This window comes from Penicillium odoratum, assembly GCF_028828045.1.
Source record: "Penicillium odoratum strain IBT 22623 chromosome Unknown utg000001l_segment0_segment0, whole genome shotgun sequence".
Classification (NCBI taxonomy): Eukaryota; Fungi; Ascomycota; class Eurotiomycetes; order Eurotiales; family Aspergillaceae; genus Penicillium; species Penicillium odoratum.
In genome coordinates, this window is record NW_026643143.1 from 2,296,659 (window position 1) to 2,321,019 (window position 24,361).

Here is a 24,361-nt window from a genome sequence, read left to right on the forward strand (position 1 = left end):
ATACTCTTCACAGGCAAATCTTCCGGACCGCGCAAAATGGATTTCATACTCAAAGATGAATATTTCGGTTTCGAATATCATATCACTTGCTACAGAAAAAGCTCACGCTACGACTATCGACCTTGAAAATCTAGTCCTGCAGTGCGTGGGCAGGGCGCCGAATCCACGAGAACCTGCTTCACAGCTTTTGGATCAGGTCCTTACTTCAATCGATGCTGGCGCTTTCCATGGAAAGGAAGATGATCTTCGTACGTCCTTTTCATAAGATATTTTATTCTTTCACTAACATCATTTCCAGTTGCTGCGTGTTCTCTCTCGTTTCGATCAGATCCGAGAAAGAAGACTCGTCGAGAGACTCGAGCTGGGAAAGACAAACCGGTAGCATCAGTGGACTATTACTCCAAGGTTTATCTATATACAAACTCGCGGATGCCTTCAAATTTGTCTCCCCTTAGATTGTAAGTCGGCATGTGGGTATGTATCAATTTAACACTTCTGATGCATTCTAGCTATCCTGCAACATACCCGCTTCTTCAACTTGCAGCCGAGTATTCCCGCCAAGTTTATGAAAAGCCTCGTGGGATGGGGCGCCATTCTTATGTCGACTCTGATTGGCGCCACGGCACCAAAGCAATGTTGATCAAGTCTCTACCAGTGGACAACATGAACACAATAGTTTTCTCAATCCGCGGCACGCAAAGCTTCATGGATTGGGCTGTCAACATGCAGATGGAGCCCGTATCCCCCAAAGGATTTCTGGATGATCCCTCCAACTACTGTCATGCTGGCTTCTTATCTGTGGCTCGAAAGATGGTTACACTCGTAGCTGCCAGATTACGCGCACTCATCGAAGACGATCCCAATCGCGTGTCATACTCCCTTCTGATCACCGGTCATTCCGCAGGAGGTGCGGTTGCTAACCTGCTGTACATGCATATACTTTCTAATTCCCCGGAAGTCGCCTCTGAGCTTACCCACCTACGAGGCCTCTTCAAACATATCCATTGTGTTACCTTTGGCGCACCTCCCATATCATTTCGACCGCTCCTCCTACCCGAGAACCCCGAATATTCTCAGTCTATTTTTTTTTCTTTCGTCAATGAAGGCGATCCAGTTTGTCGAGCTGAAAAAGGATACTTTCTCTCATTACTGGATCTTTTTGCCAAGTCACCACCAGGATCAATCCTCTGCCCGCTAAACTCGAAGCCACGTCCTGGATCGGCTATCTACTGGTCCGTTCCTCACGCTACACTCTGTAATGCAGGAAGACTGGTTCTTCTACGCGATAAAACACACCTCAATAATCGACTAAAGATACATCGGCCTCGGGCAGATGGTGCTCCTCCCCTTCCACCTCGGCAGGATGTCGAGGCTACGGAATAACAGATGCGGGTCTTCGTGGTGTGATATTTGGTGATCCACTTACGCATTTTATGGATTTATATGCTCGACGCATTGATCTATTGGCTCAAGATTCGGCGCAAAGAATGATTGCTGGGAGTGGCAAGTATAAATGAAATATTGAATAATATATTATGATACTGTACATGATCCCTGAGCCACCGCCCGGCATTCTTGATCAAAGCGCACAATTTTCAATGTGTACATGATTGCCAACATTGATTTACAAGGCTCACTCACTTTATTTGAGAACATTCCAACCTTATAAGTCACTGTATTGAACACCTAGTCCAGACTTTTCACAATGGAATCTATATCACAAATCACCAAGTCCTCCGAGTCTTACTCCACTTCAGCATAAATTCCTGCTTCTCATTCACCCCCAAGCCAACCCTTTTCACACGGCCCAACCTTGCCAGCGCCTCACCAACCGAGTCAAGGAACTCCTTTTCAGCAGTTGTCACCCCACCTTCAGCCTCATCCAGGGTATCCAAATAATTCGAGGTATAATTCGACCGCGTCGACCGCGCAGATGCGGAATCGCTCACACCTGAGATCGTAACACAATTGGCGATTCGGACTCGGATGCAATGCGTGGGCTTGCTGAGCAGTCTCCAAAGGAAACTGATATAGCTGCCTGGGAGCGGAGTTACCACGTCTACGGGAGTGTAGCGTAGGCTGACGGGGAAAACCTTGGTTTTGGCTGGGATGCCGAGGAGGGCGTGGCTTAGAGGAAGGATACCGCGGCCGTTGGTTGTTGTGCATTCAGGGAAGATGACGATGGGTCGGTTTGGGTATTTCGCAACGAGGGTGGCTACGTCCACTAATTTTGCCGCGGGGTCCGGTTGAGTAGTGGGTTTGGCAAAGGTGCGGAGAACAGCCTGGAGAAGAGAGATCCGCTCGACTTGTCTGGTATGTGGGTAGGCGGCTGTGAAGACTGGATCGAAGATAGCGGCCAGGTAGACGGCGTCGATGGGAGAGGTAAAAGAGGAGGCGATTACGGAGCCCGGTTGTGGGAGACTTGCCCGATGTTGTTTGGAGAGGGAGCTGATGATGGAATAGTCAGTCACTGGGTTATTGAGATAGGGTTTATCAGCTGAGACCTACCCTTTCCTGACTCCGTCCACTTGGAGGTCAATCCACCAGATACTGGGGACACCTAAGATGCACCAAAGTGCGGCCTTCTTGCCCAAGGACCCAATGGGAAGCCATTGAAGAATAGCAAAATAGGCCAATGTTACAAAAAGGAACAAGGGCAGCCGAAAGCAAAAGAGGAAGACTCGGAGAGGGGCCTGTAAGCCTAGTGACTCGGATGGAATGGGCAGGAAAGGCGCAATACCCGAGCCTTGGAAAAATTATATGTTAGAATGAGTGTGATCTGCGAACCACGATAGTAGTAAGGGATTGAATACCTCGATCTCGGAACTGCGAGAATTTCTCCATTGTATATGCGGGGGTGGAATGGACAGAAACGTTTCTTCTGCCAAACTTGGGAAGCTTTACATGTGAGAGCCACGTGACTGTTATCGATGCCGCGGTGATAAAGTTTGATCTATAGATAAGAGATAAGAGATAAGAGATAAGAGATAAGATATCTATATATACATGTTAAGAAAAGATTTGAACAAAATAGCTGTATGGACTAAAACCCCAACACCAAGTGCATCCGAGATCTATATGCAATGATCAAAATTCAGTATCTTCGAAATCTCCTACCACAAATTCCTGATCGCTTGGGGCTTTTGGCAATCGGAAAGCCCAGATCGCGGCAGCCACCATGCAAAACAGCGTACTAGTCATCATCCAAGCCAGTCCAACCCATACACCTCCTAGGCGAAGACCAAGTTGGAAGACCGTGGTGATCGACAAACTGGCCACAACGTTACCCATTGACTGCAAGATCTCAATGACTGTATATAAGCGGGCGGTCTCGTCCCGCTCGACCAGGGTAGTGATAATCGAGCGCGTGAGGAAGACGAAACCGGATCCCGATGTTTGGATGATCATGCTAGGGATCAGGGTCCCGATCGTGGGCGATAAACCGATCCCCAGGGTTCCGAGGGTGAGGCAGATGATGCTTCCTCGGGCAAGGTAGAGATCCTTCTCTGTGGACGAGCGTCGTTGATTCAGGTAGTATTTCTTAAGCCAGGGCAGAACGAACAAGAAGACCGGAATCGATACGGTGGGTCGGAATGAGACGAGCAAATTGGCCTGTGCCAGGGTCCATTCGTATCGTGTCGAGATATACTGTGTGAGGAACCATGAAGAACCCCGACTGAGGCGATATACCAGAAAAGCGGTAAGAAGAAGTAGCACGGGCTTTCGCTTCAGGATAAATAGGTAGGGTTTCACGTAGAACCGATAGTTGGCGCAAATCCTAGCCCACAGAGATGGGCTTTGTTGCGATGGATAACTCCAAGACGCGTGTGTCTCGTTGGAATCTCTTCCCCCACCATTTTGATCACGATATGATCCAGATTCGGGCTTCGGAGAGCGTTTATGAGGGTCATCCTCGGTCAAATCAGAAAGCTCGACATGAAATGGCTCAGGTCGACTCGGTGGTCGGGCGTGTTTAGTCTCGGGAATTATGAACATCAATAAAAGCCCCAGGAAGATGATGGCATGTCCGATGAACAGGGGAACCCATGGATTCATTGACATCAGGTAAGAAGTAAAAGCGCTGGAAAGGAAATCGGCCCCCATTGAGACGATACCGAATTGAAAGAATAGCGTTGCTCTGCAAAAGTATGATTAGTTTTGATATCCAGCACATCCACTGGAAGCAGCTACCTTTCATCTTCCGTCGTCACGTCAGCCATCATAGTCCAAATAATAGCAAAAGCAACGACCGGTCCCCCACCGAGCAACCAGGCCAGCGAGGAGAACCAAACGGCGCGTAGGGGAAAAATATCGGAAAACCACATGACCGTCAGGACTATTATAGAATTCAGGGCAAAGCCAGGCATTCCCAGAAGAAGAGTAGATTTGCGACCCTGTCGATCTGCCAGCAGACCGTATGGAATGGCCAAGAGGGCACCTATAACGCGGTCAGAACCTGCTAGCGATTCGGGGGATGGAGCCCATACATAACAAGCCATCAAAAAACATGTTATACCCCTTCACCGCCGCTAACTCGGCTTGGACCTCCGCTCCCTTGCACATTTCTTCAGGAACCTGGCCATTGGCCCCAATCTGAGTCGGATCGGCCACCGAGAAGTATTGACGACACGCAATCGACTCGAAGATGCGGACCTGGGGGCCTTCGATAAAGGAGAAGCCAATATCCACAGCGAGGATCATAGCGAAAAGGGTGACCTTCAGCCGGAAACCAATTTTCTGAGCCAGCGCATCGCTGCTCGTGTGAGGTGGTTTCGCTTCGCGAGGGCCAGGGGCGGAAGGGGATTGCGAGTCGGATTCGGGGAGGAACGGAGCATCTTCACGGTCCTCGCGGTCAAACTCAGGTTTTGCAACCATGATCGGTCATTCCGAGAAAAGATAAATATACGGAGAATTATAGAGACGTGAAGCACATGGTAAGATTACAAGTAGTTACACTGGGGGCAGAAAGTGCAAGTTGGCCGAAAGTCCAATCGTCGCAAGCGGCTCCGTCACGCCTTAGATCCGCCCCCACTTAGGATGACCAATACATTGTACTAGTTTATGCAACGGCTCCACCCGTCAATCCAAAAGCATAAATCGATTCCCCTTTCACGGGTTATATCCATGGATTCCATATTTGTAAATTAATATATGCACTATTCATATTCACTGTTCACTGTTCAATAACCAAGACCCAACCCATCGCTAAGGATATCCTGCTTCTTCAAAAAGACTTCCTCGAGCCTGCACCACGGCAGAAAGTTCTAGCAAGAATTCATAAAGGATGACTATGTTAGTAAGAACGTGACCCAGTGTAACCAGAGGCTGCGTTTCATGATCTTCATCTGGCGTGGCACCGGGATCCGCTGGTACCGCTTCGGGTAGGGGAGGGAATGGCATGGCCAACCGCTGGCGAAGAAGCTCTGCCGTAGTAGCGCGAGAATCCGATGACCCGCGAGAGTCAATCGGACGCACGGACGATTCATCTCGCGCCGCGCTAGGCTTCGTATCTGGTGATCGGCCCCGCGAGATCTGTGACGGTTCGGGCGATCCGGGGTATGAGGGGCGCGAGCGGTCTGTAGTCAGGCCCGAGGTCTCAGGCTCCGAGGAAGCCGGCATCTGAGAATCCTGCTCCCGGTGAAGTAGTTCACGACGAGCAGCTATCAGGACATCAAAGTCAGGCAGATCTTGCTGCCATTGGCGGACTTGGTCTACTAGCCGTCGAAGCGCAGAAGTCAGAGTTGGGGCAGCCGTTTCAGGCCATGTGGGTGCTTGGTAAGCCTGACGAATGTGGTCAAGGTCATTGGAAGGAGTCTTGGAGGGAGAATCATATTGGGCCGGGTCAACCAACACCCAGCCATCTAGGGAAAATAGATGAGAGGATGCCAGACTTATAAGCACCCCGGTGAGCGCTAGGTTGACTATGACACTGTTGGTGAAAAACGAATCAGCGCAGCTCAGCAGACCTTGTACAATTGGATCATCTTGCTGGAGCTGCATGGGCAATGGGATATCATCCTCGGCGTCCTCGACTGACACAGGGAGGCAGAGGCGTGACTCAAGTACCCATGTCGCATCTGCAACGTAGTTATCATATGATTCGTTCAAGGACGGTTCATCAATAAGGGATGTCCCAAGACCAAGAAGCTGTTCAAGCTCCGCATTAAATGCACCGACAGATCGCTGCTGAGCCGGTTGATAGGGCACCGTATGAATAAGTGCTCGAGCAAACGGATGATGACGCTGGAGGACTACATTCAATAGACGTAATGTGGCCAGAACAGTCTGTCGGTTTGTGGACTGAAGTCCAAGAAGCGCGAGGTCACGGAGGTTGAATAGGGAAGGGGAAGGCTGAGCTGCCTCTGAAGCTAACGCGGCCAGCACATTGAGAGATTTGCGTCTGCTTGCAGACATATCCAGTTGTTCTTCGGGTGGTGGCGATGAAGCCAATAAGAAATGCAGAATGCGGTGCACCAATTCACCTTGGTCTATCGAGTCAAGAATGCGGCACATGTAGGTCAACACGGCTGCAGTTGAACCGCCGGCCACATCAGACGATTCTAATAGAGAAGGGTATCTTCAAAAGTTAGCATTATGATGATTTATGATTAGCAAGGCTTTCTTACAAGAGTTGTTCAAGAAATAGGACCTGGAAATGATCCAGGAGAGTGTCATTGACCTCTGCGGACTTGCAATGGTCGATTGTATCCTGCCAAAAGAGCAAGTATGACATGAAAGCGTCCATAGCTTCGCCCAGAGCGGGTTGAAGAGCTGTGACTTCATGTGCATGATCGGAAAGCGCAATAATTCGGGGGGCATCATCATCAGGTGATGGGAAGCATAGACTGCGTTCCGTCAGTCTCATTAGTGTAATATGGTGCTTAGTATAACTCACCTGCCCAATTGACTGTATAATGCACCCAGTCCGGTAGCCATCAGCGTTGCCAGGTCACTTTCGATTAACCATTTTTCCAAGTTCTTCGAGCGTGACGCGGTCTCAATCAAGTATAGAAGCCCCGTACGCGCAAAATCTCCCGCGCGGCCCTCATTGTGAACGTAATCAACGAGCAAATAGAACAGTGGGAATTCGTCTTTGCGCGTCGCACCCGCAAACTCCGCCCCACTCGGTCCTGACGACTCGCCATCCTGAACGACGGGGGTTGCCCGGGGCACAAACCATGCGGGAAGAATAGCGGGTTGTAGACGAATATTGTTGGAGATACCAAACAGCAGTTCTACCAGTCTCCCTTCAATCTCAACTGATGCCTTGTCAGCTCGCCGGACCAGATCCACCATTGCGCGAGCAAAGAGCCGATTGTCGACCACACCATCCACCTCCGCATCGATAAGGGTGTTGAAGAATGTCGTAGCCGAACGGAGCAATTGATCATCGTAGTATGACAAGGCGAGCTTCGTGACCGTCACAAATATCTGGGAAGAGGCGGCATAAGCCACACATGGATGAGGAGCTGGTCCTCGGGATTCATCGCTCAAGATCGAGTTGAGCCGTTCAATGTAGGTACGCGCATGGGCGATTGGCTGTTCGCCGGAGGGGGTATTGTTTGAGCGCCAGATTTGCTTATCATATCTATGGTTAGTTCATGTAATATGCGAATGGGGAGAGGAGAAGTACTTGAAGAGCATTGCAGGCGCGCTTGAATGCCGTCAGGCGTTCAGTTGGTGAGGTTGCCCGCGAGGTCTTGGACAGCGCGCGTGAGCCGCCGATGAGACGAGACCACTAAGGGAAATTAGCGACGAACACACGGGGCCATACATAAGATATCTCACAAAGTCCATTCTGTGGCAGCATCATAAAACAAAGTGGAGGGGAAGGGTGAAGGTACGGGGTTGAACGTCGAAGTGGAGCCGCGGGAACTCGTGTATCGCGATCACCGCGCTTTCAGTACATAACGTAGTACATTCGTATTTTCCCGAATTCCGTAATTGTTGGCCCTATCTCATCATGAATTATAGGGTGTCCAAGTATATTCCTACAGTTTGAGCCTGAAAGACTGCATACCCAGAACAAGTTCGAGTTTCATGCTTTGTTTTGATCCCGATATGGCCATAGATATCTTACTCAAGCTACAAATATGGTTTTATCTACAGAAAAATCAATATACAACTACGTCCACAGCTCAGACAAAAATTGGAAGCAGGTCATGTCAGTCTAGGACTGCTGACCACGCAGGGCTATGCCTGCACAGAATTGAACTATTCACAGGAAGTGCGCTACTAAATCGATCCTATACCACCAAACGCCCCCAGAAATCAGTTCCCTGTGAACCAATCCAAAAAACACAAAAATCAAACCAATCATTAAAATGCGCCAGTTAACCTATCCCATTCTAGGATATCATGAGTCGTTTTCTTTTCAGCAACGGTCCTTCAGTCACTCTCCTCCTTGGGACGGCGTCCACCGCGCTTCCGGCGGCCTTCGTTTTGATCACTTCCATCATCCTCGTGTTTTCGGCCGGCCGGTTGATCAGGGACCTTGGCAATGATATCGGCGAGGAAATCCAGCACCTCATCCTTGGCGACAGCCTGCTTAAGGTGGCTAGCGGTAACACGTTTCGAGTTGCGGTCTTTGGCTTCCTGGGCGGCCTTGGTGACCAAGGATATCATAAAGAGTTCCAATGCTTTGGCTGCATCAAAGCGTTAGCTTTCATTCAAACAAGGGCCCATGTGAAGGAAAAGAGAAAGGTAGTGGGGGCTTTGCAACACTTACACACTGCGATCGGAGTCACCTGGGCAACCTTTCCGACATCTTCATCCGCTTGCATGATGCGCTTGATCCGCGCGACGGGGAATTTGGTCTTGACTTCAATGCCCGCACCGGGGCGCGTTGGTGGGGTCTCATCTGGGATCGGCGCTACAGGCATAGTTGCAGGCATTGTGGGTTCGGGGACGGGCGCGTCCTCAGGCTGTAGGCGTGATGAGCGACGGGCCATTTCGTCTGCGAAGCTGAAGCCGGGTTGGTCAGGTGGAACGTACTGCTGGGTTACGCGACTCGAGCTGGGGCGCTGATTAAAAAATGGCGATGCGTCGTAGGAAGCGCGATGGGCGAGCGGGCTCAATGGCGCGTGAGGTGGGGGGTTCGAGGGAGAAGAAAGGTCGGGAGATCTTGGTCGATAGTTGTCCTCTGTCATGCTGTAGCTATATAGCCAAGTGAATTAAGTCATTCCGTTTAGTCGGCCCTAGCTCTTGGTTTAGGTTAAAGAGAAAAAAATCGGGACAAACGGGACTCGAGGGCGGTCGCGCCTTTTTAAATTCACAAGTGGATCTCTTAGCTATGCGATGCCTTTTTTTCCCTTTCTCCCTTTCATCTTTCTTCCCCTTCAGCCATACCTCTAGGAAACCTTGAATGTATATCCCTTTCTCTATATATCTCCTTCTCTTTTTCTTTCCATCTTTATAACCTATCAAATCCTCTTGTCTATGATGATATTTGAGTCCGGAGGGAAGACCCTGATGAAACCCCATGGTATCGCAGGCACTGGTGATGGACCTAAAATTACTTGATCTAATCTGAGACAATATTATGAGAGATTTGATGTTATATATTCATAATACTATATCGAAATAGATATACCTCTATTGAAGATGTGGTCTCAATGCATTCACCCTTAATGCCGCGTAAATTCAGGCAATCTACATCGGCGGATAGTTTATCCGAACACCGACCAAATTCCATATGCGCGCTTGCAAAGCAACTCGTTCTTCTGCTGATCTTCTCCTCCGCTAGCCAGAAGGTGTCATCGCGGTGACGTCTATAACTGTGCTTCTTTTCTTCCAGCCATGGCTGCGGTGGACCCGCCAGCTGGTCTGATGGACATCACCAGGTAAGCTCACTCCAGGCGAATGGTAAACTTGACACTTACCAAATTCAGCACTATACCCCAGGATGAAATTCCTATGAAGCTGCGATGCGCTATTTGCAACATGCTGGCGGTGAATGCTTTTCGCCTACCTTGTTGCGACCAGTCAATCTGCGAGACTTGTGAGTGCCCACCCCTCGGCGAAGAAAATAAAAAAAATGCAAACTGAACGAATCCCATTTCAATAGGCCAATCGTCTCTTGTCGATACCTGTCCGGTTTGCGCACATACCCCTGTCTCTCCGGACCTCTGCAAGCCGAATAAAGCTTTGCGCACCACTCTGAAGGCATATCTGCGGACGGAAGAGAAGAAACGCGAGAAGGAGCGTCAGGCGGCAGCAGCTTCTACACCTGCGGTTTCCACCCCGGCGGAAAGTGAAAATGTCCCCACGGACATCCCGGTCGATCAGCCCACAACCGAGCCCACGCCGGCACACACACCTGAGGTACCCGCGGCGAAAGAAACCGCGCCTGACGAGCCAACACAGGAGACTGAAGATGTGGTGATTACAGAAACTGCAAAGGGAAACACTACGCTGAAGTTTCAAACGTTGTCAGATGAGGTATGGGTTGTACTGCCATCATCTATCTACAGTGCACTAACTGCTCAAGCAGCACGCCGAGTTGGCTGGTGATCAAATCACGGATCCGTCTAACCCCGGTGCAAATGCTCCCCAAACCGATGGCGATAGAGCTATCTCCGATGAATTGGCTCAAGAGACCTCTCAAGAAGCCGCACCTTCGGCGATGAACATGGGCGGTGGATTCCCGGGGATGGGCTGGAATGGAAATGGCAATTTCAACGGCATGAACCCATTCATGGCCAATCCTATGTTCTTCTCAAACCCAATGGGTACGTCATCCAACTTGAAATGTCTTTAACCCCTTTACTAACAGACTATCTAGGTATGCCCATGGGAATGGACCCAATGGCAAATCAGGGGATGTTCGGAGATTACGGGATGAACATGACTGGCATGGGCATGAACGGAATGAATTTTGAAGGGCAGGGCATGTATGGATCCTTAGGTTGGGACTCTCAGCAAAACATGTGGCAAGGCGGCCAAGATAAATTCAATCCAAATGCTTTCCCGAATGGATCAGGCCCTCCTTATGGAGGAGCATTTGGCGGACCTAATATGTCTTACCCTAACGACTTCCAGTCTGGTTACAACGGGCCCGGATATGGTCGCGGTGGGTTCCGGGGCCGGGGTCGAGGCCACTTCTACGGCCCTGGTCGAGGTGGATATGGCCCTGGACAGGGGCATTACAGTCATACTAACCACGGTCTTCCTAACCGTCCAGGCTCGAGTGCTTCAGGGGGCCCCAGTGTGGCCATTGATACCGAAGTTCCACAGGACCCTGAGAATAGTGGTGCTGCAAACGCAGTCGCGATAAATGACAACGAGGCCGTGTCTGCAGATCCGGCATCAGCAGATGACCAACAGTTGCAGGGCATTCCTACCATTGATAGTCTAGACCAGGCCCTGCCAAGTGGTCCGGGCGGCTATCAGGGTGCTATGGGCCCTGGATATGGGCGAGGTGGTTATATGCGGGGCTCTATGCCCCATGGCCGTGGAGGCTATTGGAGTGGACATTTGTCCCAATCTCATATAGAACCAAGAAACCCCGGCGTGGAGGGAGCTCCCGCAGCTCCGCGAGCAATGCGACAGGGACTGCCTAATACCAGCGTTTTGCGACAGCGAGGCGGCTTCCACCAAGCGCGGCCCTCAGTAGGCAGTACAGCGGCCCCGACCAATAGGTAAGACCTTTGCAAATCCATTTTGGAGTTCACTCACTAACCCCCTCCCACAGCGATCCTAACACCCCTCCGGTAATTCGCGAGTTGTCCCAGGCCCCTTCTCAACCCCGACGTGCATCTCGCTCTCCATCTCCTCCCCCAAAACAGGCTTCACGAGCTCCATCGCCCTCCGCACCGGCAACTGATGACGGACGAGAGGGCCGTCGCGACCGTGATGCGAGGCGCCTTACAGACCATCGAACTCGCTCACCATCCGGTGTATCTTCCAGACGCTCTTCGCGCCCCCGCCATCGTGATAGTGACCGGGAGCGGCGCAGCGGCCATCGATCGCATCGATCACGTCGCCACCGCACTCGGAGTCGTAGTCGCAGCCTCAGTCGCAGTACGAACCGAAACGGCGATAGCCGTCAACCTGACCGTCTTACAGCCATTACACAGGATCAACAGAATAGCCATTTCAAGTCCTCTGGGAAGATCAACCCCCGTGACCTCGCAACCCGAATCGGGAACTCTCATCGTACCAGCAGAGATCGCCCCAGTCGTCGTGAAGAGGATCGGGAGCGAGATCGACCTAGAGATAGCCGTCGTGGCGAGCATGATAAAGATCGGGGACGCGACCGCCGCGATCGAGACCGGGGAGACCGAGCAGACCAGCCAGACCGTGAACGTGAACGAGATCGTCGTCGCGAAAAAGAACGTGACCGAGAACGTGACCGAGACCGTGGTAGAGACCGTGAAAAAGATCGTAAACGTTCTCGCCGCGATCGATCCGAATCCGCAAATGCCAGCGATTCCCACCCACGATCCAGACGCGTGAAACGCGAAACCGACGATCGCAAAGACCGCGAAGCTGAGTCCGTCCCTGAACCGGAAAAGGATCCCCATACACTGGAGCGCGAAGCGCGGAACCGTGAACGCCTCCAGCGCGAGCAACAACGCCGCGAACAGGCCAAATCTGGCAACCGCCGCGACAGTCGGCAAGAACGTGCGGTGGCCGGCCGCCGCACCAATTACAAATACGAAGACGAGCTCTAGAGTCTGGAAGACTGTATGGCATTTCACATTGCATGTCAAAATATTTATCGCTTGGGAATGGCGTCGGGCATTCATCGCTCCAGTTTTTCTTTCCCCTTTTTGCATCTGCATTTATTCCCCACGTCAGGGAACCAGTATGTCAGGCTGACACTGGCTGAGGAGCGCCTCAGGTCGATACATTTAAACCATATCTAAAACAAAATTATCCTAGCAATATCAGTGAGGCTTACAAGTTGCTTAAGCTTCTTTGGCCTTGATCTCATGGAACTTTTCACTCTAGAGACTACTATTCAATCCTCATTACATTTCAATAATTCACTGCCAATCAATGCTCATGGCTAGCCTGGAATGTGAAGGAAGTTCCTGCATTTCCAAGGTTGAGATTTTAGGGTTTCGGGAGGCTCTTCCACAGGTGGATATGTATATCAACAGTGGAATTGCCGATGATGTTATACACAAATTCCACTGAATATTAAATGTAACAATTTAAGCCCCAGAAAAGCGTCCGCACGGAGCACAAGATATCAGATCTGATGGAGCAGGGACTGCCCCAGTTGCCCTGTCGCCCTACTCTGCAGCTATATATTGCACACGCCATTGAAGCGATGACGTGGCCTTGCGCCATGTTGATATTTCACATGAGCCATGTCGCTACGATGCGGAAAATCTTGTAGAGATTCATCCCATTCAGCTTAGTCGATCCCATGGGTTCTGGGCAGCAATTCAAAAACATGGGTCCCGGTTTGCACAAATCTACCTAAGTAAACAGCCCCAATGACTGAAGTGGAGTGAGGTCAAGGCAATAGATAGAACCCTCCAGTATTCACCCCTGCCACTTCTCTCTTTACTTCTACCTTCTCTAATCTCTACCTTGGAACTTCCCTACAATGTTGATGAACAAATCCATCGTAAGTCTATCCTTGCCTGTAAGTCCTGATCCTCACTCCAGCTCTCCTCTAGCATCGGCCGTGAACTATGCCGGCGACTGCAGTCCCTCTCCCCAGAGGAGCCAAGTTCCATCGACCTCCTCCAAAACTACCCTCAGTGGTTCCCGTGTATAGCAGCTGCTGTCTTCGGAACTTTGCATTCAATGGCGACGTCTGGACTACATATATTGGGCGCAATCGTGACGGCATGCATGTGTACCGGGTCTGCCAGCCTGTCTCACATGTGCAAGCTCACTGCTCACCGAGTGCACCAACTGCGACTTTCTAGGTAATAAATCTGGCCAGATCCATCCCCAACTTTTGTCCGCCGTTCGTGATCTCTTGACCGACTACGTCACCAGCCTGCAGTCCGATGGGTACATGGATGGAAGCTGTATCAGCGATGACCTTGGGCATCTCCTGCGCCAGCATTTGAGTTTGCGTCTCAAAAAGAACTTTGTCCAGTGAAGTAGGGTACTATAGATAGCTTAATCCAGGTTACCCATTGACGTCATCAGACATCAAGTTAATCTATACAAAGTTAAAAGTGACAACAGTACGATTGCCGGTTCCAAGATAAATAGTACCCAAGATCGCCTTTTGTCATTTCACTCCTCATTTATACACCATTCTGACCGATCTCAAAACATGAGTCTCCCGAACAGTCTCCCGAACAGCATGAAGCAGCCAGATGACATGACTCCTCAAGAAAAAGAGACCTACGGGGAATGGCTCAGGAATGCCTACAACAATGGCTACGAGAGATGGATGCCCTGGATTGAGGACCTGTATCTGAGATGGTTCGGAAGGGGCGACAATAAAGCTTCCTATGCCACCAAGGGTATTTTACGAACATCGAAAGGACCCATATCATAGACATGGAACTGATGTGAAATGTTGACAGACTCCCTCTCCAAAACGAAAATCACCGGCGTGAATGAAGCGGATCAAATCCAGGATGATGTGAATAATCTCGTTGGCAACCAGATCGGTGACAAGGGACTATTGAAACCCGTTGGACAATTTGTGTCAAAGGAGGGAATCAACCGTGCTGAAAGAAATGGAAAGGAGGAAGATGGATCCTATGGAGGCTCTGCGATTATGGACACTGGAGCGAAGGGTGTGAATAGTATTGGGTCTGGTGTGTCTCAAGGTGCTGAGTCGGCTAAGAATCTTACTTCCGGGGGTTTGGCTAGTGTCAAGGGTTTTGTCTCGGGGTAATTTCACGAATTCTTACGGAGAACATGGACTCCGTAGATGGTTATATGTTTTATACGAAGGTGGTGATCTTTAGAATCGGGTTTATTAATAGCACAATGCTTATACAACCATGACCTGATCAGATAGAAATGTGGGGTTGCCGAGGTTGAAGAATGTAATTTCGATGCAAGAATTGAGACGTTAGTGACTTAGTATAACTTGTAGCCTTCCTATTTGGGAATATCGATGCCTAATAGAATTAGTTTCTCGATAGCTGCATTGTTCTTACCTGTATGAATGTTGAACATGCTCAGGTTTCCCGTAGATAAAATAACAACAGAAAGTCATTTACGCCGTGCTTTGTATCCTTTTCTTAAGAAAGTCTCGTTGTCTCGCGTTTCGAAATGCCGACTAAAGGGGTTCGAGTGCGTAAGCTCTCGATCTAAGTGGTGGATGACACTCGAACTAAACCGAAAGAGGCCAACCGAGTCTATGTTATTGGTGGAAGTGGAGTCAAATAGAGCAAAATGACATCATTGCCATGTGTATCTAGATCCGGAACGCTCGATTCGAGTTTAGGCTGGATAAGTTATCTCCCCGCTGCTTGGAGGATTGGGAATGGAGTTGAAGTTTTCAGGACTTTCTTCCCAGTCTTCATATCTCCGTCGATTCAATACTTCAACCATTCTATTTCCTGATTTTTTCATTGCTCACATTCCTTTAAATTCCTTTATTATGTTTTGATATTTATCCGACCTTTAGCCGATCGCTTTTTCCATCATGTCAGAGGACCAGGATGTCGCTCTTACCCAAATCAAAGACGAGGAACACGGCGTCACAGAAAAAATTTCCAAAGAAGACATTCCCGAGGAAAATGTCACCCACCAGGATACTCCTGGGAAACAACGAGTGGTGATTATCCTGCTTGGATTAGGGGTATGTTGATGATCACAAGTTTCAATATTCAGTGCTGATCAGTGGATACTGTTTAAAGTTGTCTGTGTTCCTTGCTGCGCTTGATATCGTAAGTGATCAACCTGAAGTATCCTTATCTGATCGCAATGTGCTAACCACTTGAAGACCATCGTCTCTACCGCTTTACCCGAAATTGTCGCTCACTTCAAGGCCTCTGATTCTGCTTACTCATGGATCGCATCGTCCTATCTCTTGGCGAATGCCTCATCCGTGGGTTTGTGGGGAAGGCTGAGCGACATCTGGGGCCGAAAGCCTATTCTTAGTATTTCCATCATACTCTTCCTAGGTGGAAGTTTAATTTGCGCCCTGGCAATTAATGTCAATATGTTGATCGCCGGCCGTGCCTTGCAAGGTGTGGGCAGTGGTGGTATCACCGTGATGGCCAATATCTGCGTCTCCGACATGTTTGATGTTCAGAGGCGATCTGCCTACCTGGGTATCTTTGGTGCGACGTGGGCTATTGCAGGTGCTGTTGGACCTGTCATTGGTGGTGCTTTTACCTCGTATGTCACCTGGCGATGGTGCTTTTATATCAACTGTGAGTATCTTCTTTTCTCTCCACTGAAGATTGTCACTAACATCCAACAAGTACCCGTCGGCGGTGTCGCTTTTCTTTTCCTGATGTTTTTCCTGAAGATCGATACCACGAAGAAGGATCTTTTGGATGGCCTCGCCTCGATCGATTGGATCGGTGTAGGCCTCGTCATTGCCGGAACGATCATGCTTCTCCTCGGTTTGGAATTCGGAGGAGACCAATTCAGCTGGTCGTCGGCCACAGTCATCTGTCTGATCGTTTTTGGAGTCGTCGCCTTAATTCTTTTTGGCTTCTATGAGCGGTTCCCCTCCTCCCCAATCATCCCGTTGGCCGTTTTCAACAGCAGACAGAATTTCACTCTTCTCCTTGTGAACTTCTGCCACGGTGCTGTCTTCATTGGCGGCTGTTTCTATCTTCCAGTCTACCTCCAGAACGTCCTCCTAGAAAGCTCCTTGATGAGTGGTGTCCTTCTTCTACCCTTGGTCGGAGCACTGGCTATCTCGTCCGGTCTAGGAGGCTGGTACTTGCGAGCAACTGGACGATTCCGGGAGGTCATCATCTTTGGAATGTTCTTCACAACGCTTGGATATGGACTTTACATGGATTTGAAGCCCTATGCATCCTGGCCGCGCATCGTCCTGTATCAGATGATCGTTGGTGTTGGATTAGGTCCCAACTTTCAAGCAACCTTGATCGCCCTCCAGGCTAACGTGCTGACCTCTGAGATGAGTCAGGCGACGGCAGCGTTTTCCCTTATTCGTCAATTGTCTGCCTCTATATCTGTGGTCGTTGGAACAGTGATTTATAACCATGAAGTCGCCGTGAGGAAGGCTAGGTTGGTGGCGGCTCTGGGATACACTTTTGGAACGGAGATCGTTGCTGCGTCAACTGCCACATCTAGTATCACCAAGGAACTACCCGTTGATGAGCGGCAAATCGTTTTCGACGTTGTCAACAAGGGCCTCTCGTATGTTTGGCTGCTTTATCTTTGTATATCGGCCTTCGGCTTGATTCTTGCCTGCACACTACGGAACCTACACAAACAATCATCGTGATTGAACAGCATCTTTTTAATTAGAACTCGGTCTTATACCATATTGCATAATACAAAGCTATATCCTTATTTGTACTTGCAACATAAGAGATTAACGTAAATCCTAATACTGAAAGAAATTACAACTGGCCCAGAAAGAAGACTGCGACTCTATATTTAGGATGAAGTAGTCATAGAGATAGGCCACTCCCTATCCTCTCCCTGACCCTCCAACCAAGGCAAACAAGCATCATACAGAGCCCTGAACTCACCATTCCCCAAGCCCATAAACTTCCCAAAAAGCTCCTTATCAAAGCGCTCAATAGTTGCAAGTTGACAAGTATACACCAAATCTGCATACCCAGCCCTTTCACCCTCAAAGAACGGACCCTTCTTCCCCTTCCTCCCCTTCAACATGTGAACCAACACCGCAGACTCAGCCTCAACTAATTCCCACATCCCATCAAGAGTCTCCTTATCCGTCGGCCGCACCTCGGACAAGGGCTTCCCAAATGCCACAGTCCGCGTCTCATGAAAATACTTCCGTCCCGGTGGATCCAAATGATCAGGTACAAGAGGTATAATTAAAGGCCGGAATCCAGGCTCCAGACGTGTTATAACATTGACGACCGCGATAAGTAGTGCGTAGCTCGCGTCGCCGGATGGGAAGAGTGGCGGGGATGGATATAATTTGTCGAGATGAAGAGCGATAGCGAGGGAGTCCATCATCGCTCCGCTAGGACTTGACACTACTGTGGAGTGTAGGATCGCTGGTAGCGTGTATGGTCTGCCTTGTTCGCGGGGCGATACGCCTAGCCCGGTCATAAGGGGTTTGATGTCAGTGTAGGAGTGCCAGCTTTGTGTGTAGGGTATTCCTTTGAAGTTGAGCACGGCTCGGGTTCTCAGAGTATTGGGGGACCATGACTTCGAGCTGCCTGGTTTGAATTTGATTAGTTTGGGGAGTTCAATGCAGGGCTGCTTGCGGACCTTGTTGATCGGAGTAGAGATCGAAGAAGTGCACCGGTTTGAGGTCTGCCATGAAGAATTTTAGACTTTAATATTTTCCGAATGTCAATATGCGAATGATAGGGATTGAAATAAGTGCTTCAAGTTGGCTTTGGGGATAGATAAGGGCTACGACATTGATGGCTAGGATGTGACTCACGTACAGTCAGCAGTGAAGATCCAATCCCCAAGGGGACGAGGCTTTACGGACAAATCAAATCTCACCCTTTGATAATCTGCACATGCACTTCTACAATGCTGGGTTTATCCCTTGTACTGAACATGTCTGATCACGCAATATGTACGTTATACATAGACAGACTGGTATCTTCTTACTTCCTTAGACCTCGTTTCCAAAATGAATAGACAATTGGATAGAGACACTCTTTTCCAGTCAGATTTGTGAAGAGATCCGTCGACTTTATTATGGAAATCTTCATCCCAGTCTAGTCTCGACCAACCGAGGTAGCTATGATTTACCCTCTCGATAACAGCGGCAATAGTCTTTTCGGATTCCATCTCCACAAGACAACCCACCCTCCGAGAAGGGAAGAAAGTCCAGTAAAGATAATAAGGGGTCCGTATGAACTTCCATACGCAAAGTGTTGATTCGCCGCTACAGTTCCCGAGTTAAGAAGCCCGACACCAGCGATCCCGCCACTGACATACCCGATCCCTCTGACACCATTTAACAGACCATATAACATCCCAGAATCAACTGCCTCGTTCTTCTCGGCTGCTTCCCGTTCTATCTGTTTAAGAATCCCTCCCCATGTAGCGCTGTAACCACTAGAGAAGAATCCAAAAGTCATCGAGAAGACTATGAGAATGCCAATGGCACCCTGAGTGGTCAGGCCCCAAAAGAGGAAAACAGAAAGAGCAGAGAAGAGAGGTGGAATGGCGCATATGACCTGGACTGAAAACGAGATTCGCTTGTTGTCGCTTAGCCATCCGAAAAAAGAAGAAGCAATGATACCAGGCGCGTTGAATACGGCCAGCATCAGGGTGCCCGACGTGCTAGACAACATGGCGACGTCTCGAGCATAGGTGCTCAAATATGTTTGTGGAATACCATAGCCAGAGCTCTGGAAGATAATGGCGACACTGTAGAAGTAGATCGAACGGTGTCGGAGGAAATGCCAGGGAATCTTGCGCGCGCGAGTTCTGTGGATCGAGACTTTCGAAGGGTGGGTCGGGACCATGAAGATAGCAAAAATACTCAATCCACCTACTATCGCAGTCCAAGCTTTAAGAGTGGTCTGATAGCCGTATGCATCGATCATCGCTCGAAGCATGAATGGACAGCTGGTCCCAACAATGTTCTTGCAAGATAGAACAATTCCGTAAGCCAAAGCCCGGTTGCTGGAAGTATACCATTCGCCGAGAGAGAGCGTCATTGGACTATAGATAAGGGCACATCCAAATGCAGAGGTAATTCCTTGAGTCACGAGTAACTGCCAGACAGTGGTGCAATAGGAAGACGCAAAGAAACTAACACAGGCGATCACGATCCCACAAACAGCAGCAAATTGGCGTCGATGAGCCCATTGTCGAGTGAAAAGAGCGAAGAGGAAAGGCATCGATAGATACATGACTCCATTCGCAGTCGTACCGATTACACCGGTGATGCTGCGATCTCCCTCAAATGTCCAGTTGTCGAAGTAAAATTCCTGGAAAACACCATAGCTCATAGCAAAACCTGCGCATATGTCAGAATATATAAACAACTCATAAAATATATGGCTGGACGGACCCCATATGGGTAGCTGAAGAATACCGGAACCTATGAGAACAGCAAGCTTTGTCTTTTTCGATTCATTTTGTCTCGAATTAGTCAACTCCGCATCCAAGACCCTTTCGTCGTTATAACCAGCTTCTGCGTGACTAGTCAATGTCGGCGAGTCCTGGAGAGTATATTCTTCAGTTTCTCTCATGCCTGAGGGGTATCGGGAGAGCAGTGTTGGAGAATTTGAAACAGGGGAAGAACGGGAAGTATGATCTCAGACGATCAGACCGTTCCAAACCTTGAAACAGCTGACTTGGTGCTTCCATGGACCGGGACCGGGACCCACTTGCGGGGTCATAGTTACGCTTGGTGGACAGACTAGGTATAGATGTCTGAAATACGACCATATCTATTGATCATTTCATTGATAAAGTACAGTTACAATGATAACATCAAGCCAGCAGTAGTCTACATAACATCTGGAAAATCACAGTTCACAGTAGGTTTTACGCCCATGAAGAAGTCAGACTTTCTTCCATGCGTATTTTGCCTACATACACCTGTATATCATTGAGGTATGAATGACTTCGAAATACCCGATGTTAGCAGTGAAATCTAGAGGGCGTAGAGGAGTAACATTTGTATAAAAGTATATTCATCTAGTCTTCTCTACGGTGAACGACTGATTCCGATGACCCAGTGATCCCGAAGCGCTCCGTCCGAGTCCCTCCGATAGACAACTGATACATGCCGTTTCGACTAGGAAGTGACACATTCCGAAGTCCAGGCCTGGCTTTATACACACTTCATACTTAGTCTTCTCATTTCCATTCCATAATGGCACAACCCTCCCAGCCCGCATACCACTGTGTTTACGATGTCCTTCCAAGCAGCAACGACCCTTCGCCGTAGACACCTACGTCAAGGCAAACCTCCTTTCAGCAGGCTACCACGAGGTCCTGCAAACAATTGACCAAGATTCTCTCACCGCAGGCCTACCAGGACATAGCCTGCGCGGCCCCACAAACCAAATTTCTCATGTTGCAGGCCCGCATGTGCAACGAAAAGCATATTTTCGAAGTAGATACATTGGGGAGTTGGGGTTGCTGTGCTGAAGGAGATCAGTGAGCAGGCGCAGAGGGGAGAAAGAGAGAAGTTTGATTTTGCGTTTATTCAAGCGAATAAGCAGGATGAATTGGCTTATTTTTATGCTGTGCTGGATCTTGCTAGGGAGAGGGCGGTCATTGCTGTTGATAATGTTGAGAGGGATGGGAAGATTGTGTCTGCTGAGGCGATGGAGAAGGATGATCTGGTTAAGGGGACGGGTGAGTTGGTTGAGGCGACTGGGAAGATGGAGGGGATTGAGGCGACGGCCATCCAGAGAGTTGGGGAGAAGAATTATGCCGGATTTCTGGTTGCAATAAAGAATAAGGGGATTACAATCAACGATCAACGATCTACTTAGCTTTGAAGGGCCAATGTATTGACAAATTCGCTAGTAACAAAAGAAAGAACCGTATCCACATACAGTAGTGCATCTTAATGTATGTCGATACACAGTACATCGTACCTTACAGCTCGGGCGGGTGCTCTCCAGACTACTCGCCACAGTAGCTGTAACATGTTCAGAACAGTGATCAATACCTTAAGTCAGCTTTGTCTTCAGCGCTTCGATCTCAGCAGTCAAAGTCTGCATCTGCTGCGCCTGCTCAGCGATAGTCTTCGTCTGCGCGGCAATCAGGTTTTTGATCTCCTCGATCTCCTTGGAGACGGTGGCGGTGGGGACGCTCGACTCGCTAGCAGGGGATGCGGGAGCGGGGGCCTGTATCTTTTCAATTAGCGTTCGGGGCATTTGATATGAAGAAAAACAACTTACGGGAGCGGCAGCGGGGGTAGCAGTAGCAACAACAGGTTGCGGCTTGGGCTCCTCCTTGGGACGCAAGGGGCTGCTAACCCTCGGGGATGACGGCTCGACGACGGGAGAGCGGGTAGCGCGCTCGACGGGCTTAGGAACCTCATCAAAGCTAGAATCGTCATCATCGGCGGGAGTAGCCTCCTCCTCGTCGGCAAACTTGTTTACCATCGCTGACATGGCTCCACCCTGCTCCTTCATAGATGGGGCGGGACGGGCCAGGCGTGTGGGTTCCGGGGTAGGCTCAGGAGCGGCCTTCGGAGCCACAGGCTCGGGCTTCTTGACCTCCGGCTCAGCGGGCTTGGGAGCCGGGGCATCCATAGCTCCAGTGGGCTTCTCTTGTACACCCTCAACCTCCTTGAGACCGTTTCCTTCAAATAGGCTTTCCATGGAAATCTTGGGAGGAATGGCCTCCTTACCGCCGAACCACTCAGATGATCCCATTGCAGGGGTTAAACCAGTGGTGGGTGGGTAGATGTCGTCCTGGAAGGTTTCTGATCGGCGGGGCACGATGAATGAGACGGGCTCAATGTAGCCGTCGTTGACAGTCTTGAAGGCACGCGCAATTTCATTATCGTGCATGTTGACACCACGCTTGGGCATGAATGCGACACCACGTTGGGGATCGGCAGACTTGTACTCGGAGAGGAACTCAAACTTATCGTTTTCGACTTCGAAGTAGCGGATGTTTCCATCACTGCAGTGACGTTAGCGACCAGAGATCAAAAATGGAAGGCGTGACTTACCCTCGTCCGGCCAGATATAACATGCTGTTACCATCATCCCAGAATGGCATGCAAACACCGGAGATGGAGTCCAGAGTTTTGAATCCGTTAATGGGCTCGCGGGCCGCACGGATGTCCCACAGAGCCAGCTGACGATCACTCATCTTGGAGAAACCAGTGGTCACGATCCGGTCGCGCTCACCCAGCCAAACAGAACGGCTGTTCTTGGCTCCAGAGTGTCCGGCTGTTTCGTGTGCCGGGCGCTCTTGACGAACATCCCAAATACGGAGCTTCTTGTCGCGCGAGGTAGTGACCAGCAGGGAACCGTTGGCGCTCCATGACTGTGACTGCACAATGTCGCCGATGTTCAGTGTCAGCTTTGGTGCGCCCGCCTCGATATCCCAGATCTTCACAGTATAGTCGCCCGAGGCCGTTGCCAGCACGTTTTCCGCCGCGGGGTTAAAGAGCACGTGGCCGACCTTCCTGCAGGGAAACATTAGTGATCCGCCCTAGCGCAAGAAAATACAGAATTGCCGTACTTGGAGTGGCCGCTTAGCTTTGCAACAGGCGCAATGTCCTGGATGTCATCCGCGTCGAGATCGGGGCGAACGGTGAAGTTATCTGGAACCCGCCAGAGGAAGACCTGCAGCGCAATTAGCCTCGGACCATGTACTCTCCGTTGGAACAGTGTACCTTTCCGTCGTCGGAACCCGAAGCAATCAGATCATCGTTGAAGGGATTCCTACATCATGTCAGCCATGGAATGCGATTATAAGCTCCATTAATTTATGCTAACCAGTCGGTGTCGAGAACGACAGCAGTGTGCCCGCGGAATAGAGGAATGCGCTCCGGTAGTTTGCCCCGTTCCTCGAGGGGAATGACAGCGAAGGCTCCACCACCACCGGCTTCCCAATTGACGGCCAAGTGCTTTGGGTTGACCTATTTGGCTCGTTAGCCCGGGAGCTGCGGCGAAGGTCAGGGGCGGTGGCGCAAAGGGCGATTCGTACCTTGATTAGATTGGTATCCCACGCATTTCGCGAGATGCGAAGATTATCGTAACATTGTTCCTGTGGTCATAGTCAGAATGTGGTGAGGGTCAGCCAGCTAAGAAGTGTAGGCATTCATTACCTTTCGTGTCGAACGCCCGAAGACGTGGCCTTCCCCAACAGTCAGCGGCAGCTCATCACACGTTGATCACAAAGACTCACGATACTTGGAGGAACGCACAAACCGCCCGGACATCGTCGGTACCGAACCGTAGAGAAATTGAGGGGGAGGGGGAAAGTAGAGTACAAGCTTCTAGGAGAAGATTGAAGGAAAGGAACCCAGCAGTTGCCCTCGAGCCACCAAGGAATGCGGCAACTGGGGCCTTTTGGGGTGTTTCAGCGGGCCGAGTGGAGTCCGCGCCGGCTTTTTGGGTTGGATCAACGGCTTCAATAGATGATACACGAAATTAAATTGAAATATCGAGGAGAATGCTGCATCTATGATTGAAGAGAGGATCGATAATACACCAATGATCAAATTGCAACATATAGTATGTTTTGTCTCCTGATCTATATTGATTGTTTTCATCCCAATGACCTCACGTGCCGTAAGATAGTAATTAAATTTCGGTAATACACGTACATTTACACCGTTTAAATTTGG

At 49.8% G+C, this 24,361-nt stretch overlaps 13 protein-coding genes across 13 annotated transcripts; 6 read left to right on the plus strand and 7 right to left on the minus strand.

The window, feature by feature from the left end:
- Positions 1-55: 55 nt before the first annotated feature.
- Positions 56-1,383, plus strand: N7520_000852 (lipase family protein; the record flags this gene model as incomplete). Its single annotated transcript, XM_057134787.1, has 3 exons — positions 56-248; positions 299-458; positions 510-1,383. The coding sequence occupies 3 exons, from the start codon at positions 56-58 to the stop codon at positions 1,381-1,383; spliced, it is 1,227 nt and encodes a 408-aa protein (XP_057000723.1).
- A 341-nt stretch (positions 1,384-1,724) lies between these two features.
- Positions 1,725-2,844, minus strand: N7520_000853 (lysophosphatidic acid acyltransferase LOA1; the record flags this gene model as incomplete). Its single annotated transcript, XM_057134788.1, has 3 exons — positions 1,725-2,448; positions 2,509-2,746; positions 2,814-2,844. The coding sequence occupies 3 exons, from the start codon at positions 2,842-2,844 to the stop codon at positions 1,725-1,727; spliced, it is 993 nt and encodes a 330-aa protein (XP_057000724.1).
- Positions 2,845-3,087: 243 nt separating this feature from the next.
- Positions 3,088-4,875, minus strand: N7520_000854 (putative MFS transporter; the record flags this gene model as incomplete). Its single annotated transcript, XM_057134789.1, has 3 exons — positions 3,088-4,138; positions 4,192-4,438; positions 4,488-4,875. The coding sequence occupies 3 exons, from the start codon at positions 4,873-4,875 to the stop codon at positions 3,088-3,090; spliced, it is 1,686 nt and encodes a 561-aa protein (XP_057000725.1).
- A 330-nt stretch (positions 4,876-5,205) lies between these two features.
- N7520_000855 (uncharacterized protein) lies at positions 5,206-7,797 on the minus strand (the record flags this gene model as incomplete). Its single annotated transcript, XM_057134790.1, has 5 exons — positions 5,206-6,577; positions 6,627-6,845; positions 6,896-7,578; positions 7,634-7,738; positions 7,789-7,797. 5 exons carry the CDS (start codon positions 7,795-7,797, stop codon positions 5,206-5,208), a joined length of 2,388 nt encoding a protein of 795 aa, XP_057000726.1.
- Positions 7,798-8,388: 591 nt separating this feature from the next.
- nctA (negative cofactor 2 transcription regulator complex subunit BUR6) lies at positions 8,389-9,149 on the minus strand (the record flags this gene model as incomplete). The annotated part of the gene is made up of 2 exons (XM_057134791.1): positions 8,389-8,645; positions 8,729-9,149. 2 exons carry the CDS (start codon positions 9,147-9,149, stop codon positions 8,389-8,391), a joined length of 678 nt encoding a protein of 225 aa, XP_057000727.1.
- Positions 9,150-9,798: 649 nt separating this feature from the next.
- On the plus strand, positions 9,799-12,674 carry N7520_000857 (RING finger protein; the record flags this gene model as incomplete). Its single annotated transcript, XM_057134792.1, has 6 exons — positions 9,799-9,842; positions 9,891-10,000; positions 10,067-10,440; positions 10,493-10,730; positions 10,784-11,639; positions 11,693-12,674. The coding sequence occupies 6 exons, from the start codon at positions 9,799-9,801 to the stop codon at positions 12,672-12,674; spliced, it is 2,604 nt and encodes an 867-aa protein (XP_057000728.1).
- Positions 12,675-13,561: 887 nt separating this feature from the next.
- Positions 13,562-13,893, plus strand: N7520_000858 (uncharacterized protein; the record flags this gene model as incomplete). Its single annotated transcript, XM_057134793.1, has 2 exons — positions 13,562-13,582; positions 13,624-13,893. The coding sequence occupies 2 exons, from the start codon at positions 13,562-13,564 to the stop codon at positions 13,891-13,893; spliced, it is 291 nt and encodes a 96-aa protein (XP_057000729.1).
- A 355-nt stretch (positions 13,894-14,248) lies between these two features.
- N7520_000859 (uncharacterized protein) lies at positions 14,249-14,821 on the plus strand (the record flags this gene model as incomplete). Its single annotated transcript, XM_057134794.1, has 2 exons — positions 14,249-14,441; positions 14,505-14,821. 2 exons carry the CDS (start codon positions 14,249-14,251, stop codon positions 14,819-14,821), a joined length of 510 nt encoding a protein of 169 aa, XP_057000730.1.
- Positions 14,822-15,580: 759 nt separating this feature from the next.
- Positions 15,581-17,365, plus strand: N7520_000860 (MDR family MFS transporter; the record flags this gene model as incomplete). The annotated part of the gene is made up of 4 exons (XM_057134795.1): positions 15,581-15,736; positions 15,795-15,824; positions 15,881-16,313; positions 16,365-17,365. 4 exons carry the CDS (start codon positions 15,581-15,583, stop codon positions 17,363-17,365), a joined length of 1,620 nt encoding a protein of 539 aa, XP_057000731.1.
- A 155-nt stretch (positions 17,366-17,520) lies between these two features.
- Positions 17,521-18,382, minus strand: N7520_000861 (glutathione S-transferase family protein; the record flags this gene model as incomplete). The annotated part of the gene is made up of 2 exons (XM_057134796.1): positions 17,521-18,278; positions 18,331-18,382. 2 exons carry the CDS (start codon positions 18,380-18,382, stop codon positions 17,521-17,523), a joined length of 810 nt encoding a protein of 269 aa, XP_057000732.1.
- A 442-nt stretch (positions 18,383-18,824) lies between these two features.
- On the minus strand, positions 18,825-20,282 carry N7520_000862 (uncharacterized protein; the record flags this gene model as incomplete). The annotated part of the gene is made up of 2 exons (XM_057134797.1): positions 18,825-20,047; positions 20,102-20,282. 2 exons carry the CDS (start codon positions 20,280-20,282, stop codon positions 18,825-18,827), a joined length of 1,404 nt encoding a protein of 467 aa, XP_057000733.1.
- Positions 20,283-20,911: 629 nt separating this feature from the next.
- Positions 20,912-21,539, plus strand: N7520_000863 (O-methyltransferase; the record flags this gene model as incomplete). Its single annotated transcript, XM_057134798.1, has 2 exons — positions 20,912-20,982; positions 21,200-21,539. 2 exons carry the CDS (start codon positions 20,912-20,914, stop codon positions 21,537-21,539), a joined length of 411 nt encoding a protein of 136 aa, XP_057000734.1.
- Positions 21,540-21,719: 180 nt separating this feature from the next.
- N7520_000864 (coronin) lies at positions 21,720-23,953 on the minus strand (the record flags this gene model as incomplete). The annotated part of the gene is made up of 9 exons (XM_057134799.1): positions 21,720-21,896; positions 21,951-22,683; positions 22,733-23,194; positions 23,251-23,354; positions 23,405-23,453; positions 23,508-23,650; positions 23,719-23,778; positions 23,840-23,868; positions 23,920-23,953. 9 exons carry the CDS (start codon positions 23,951-23,953, stop codon positions 21,720-21,722), a joined length of 1,791 nt encoding a protein of 596 aa, XP_057000735.1.
- Positions 23,954-24,361: the final 408 nt, after the last annotated feature.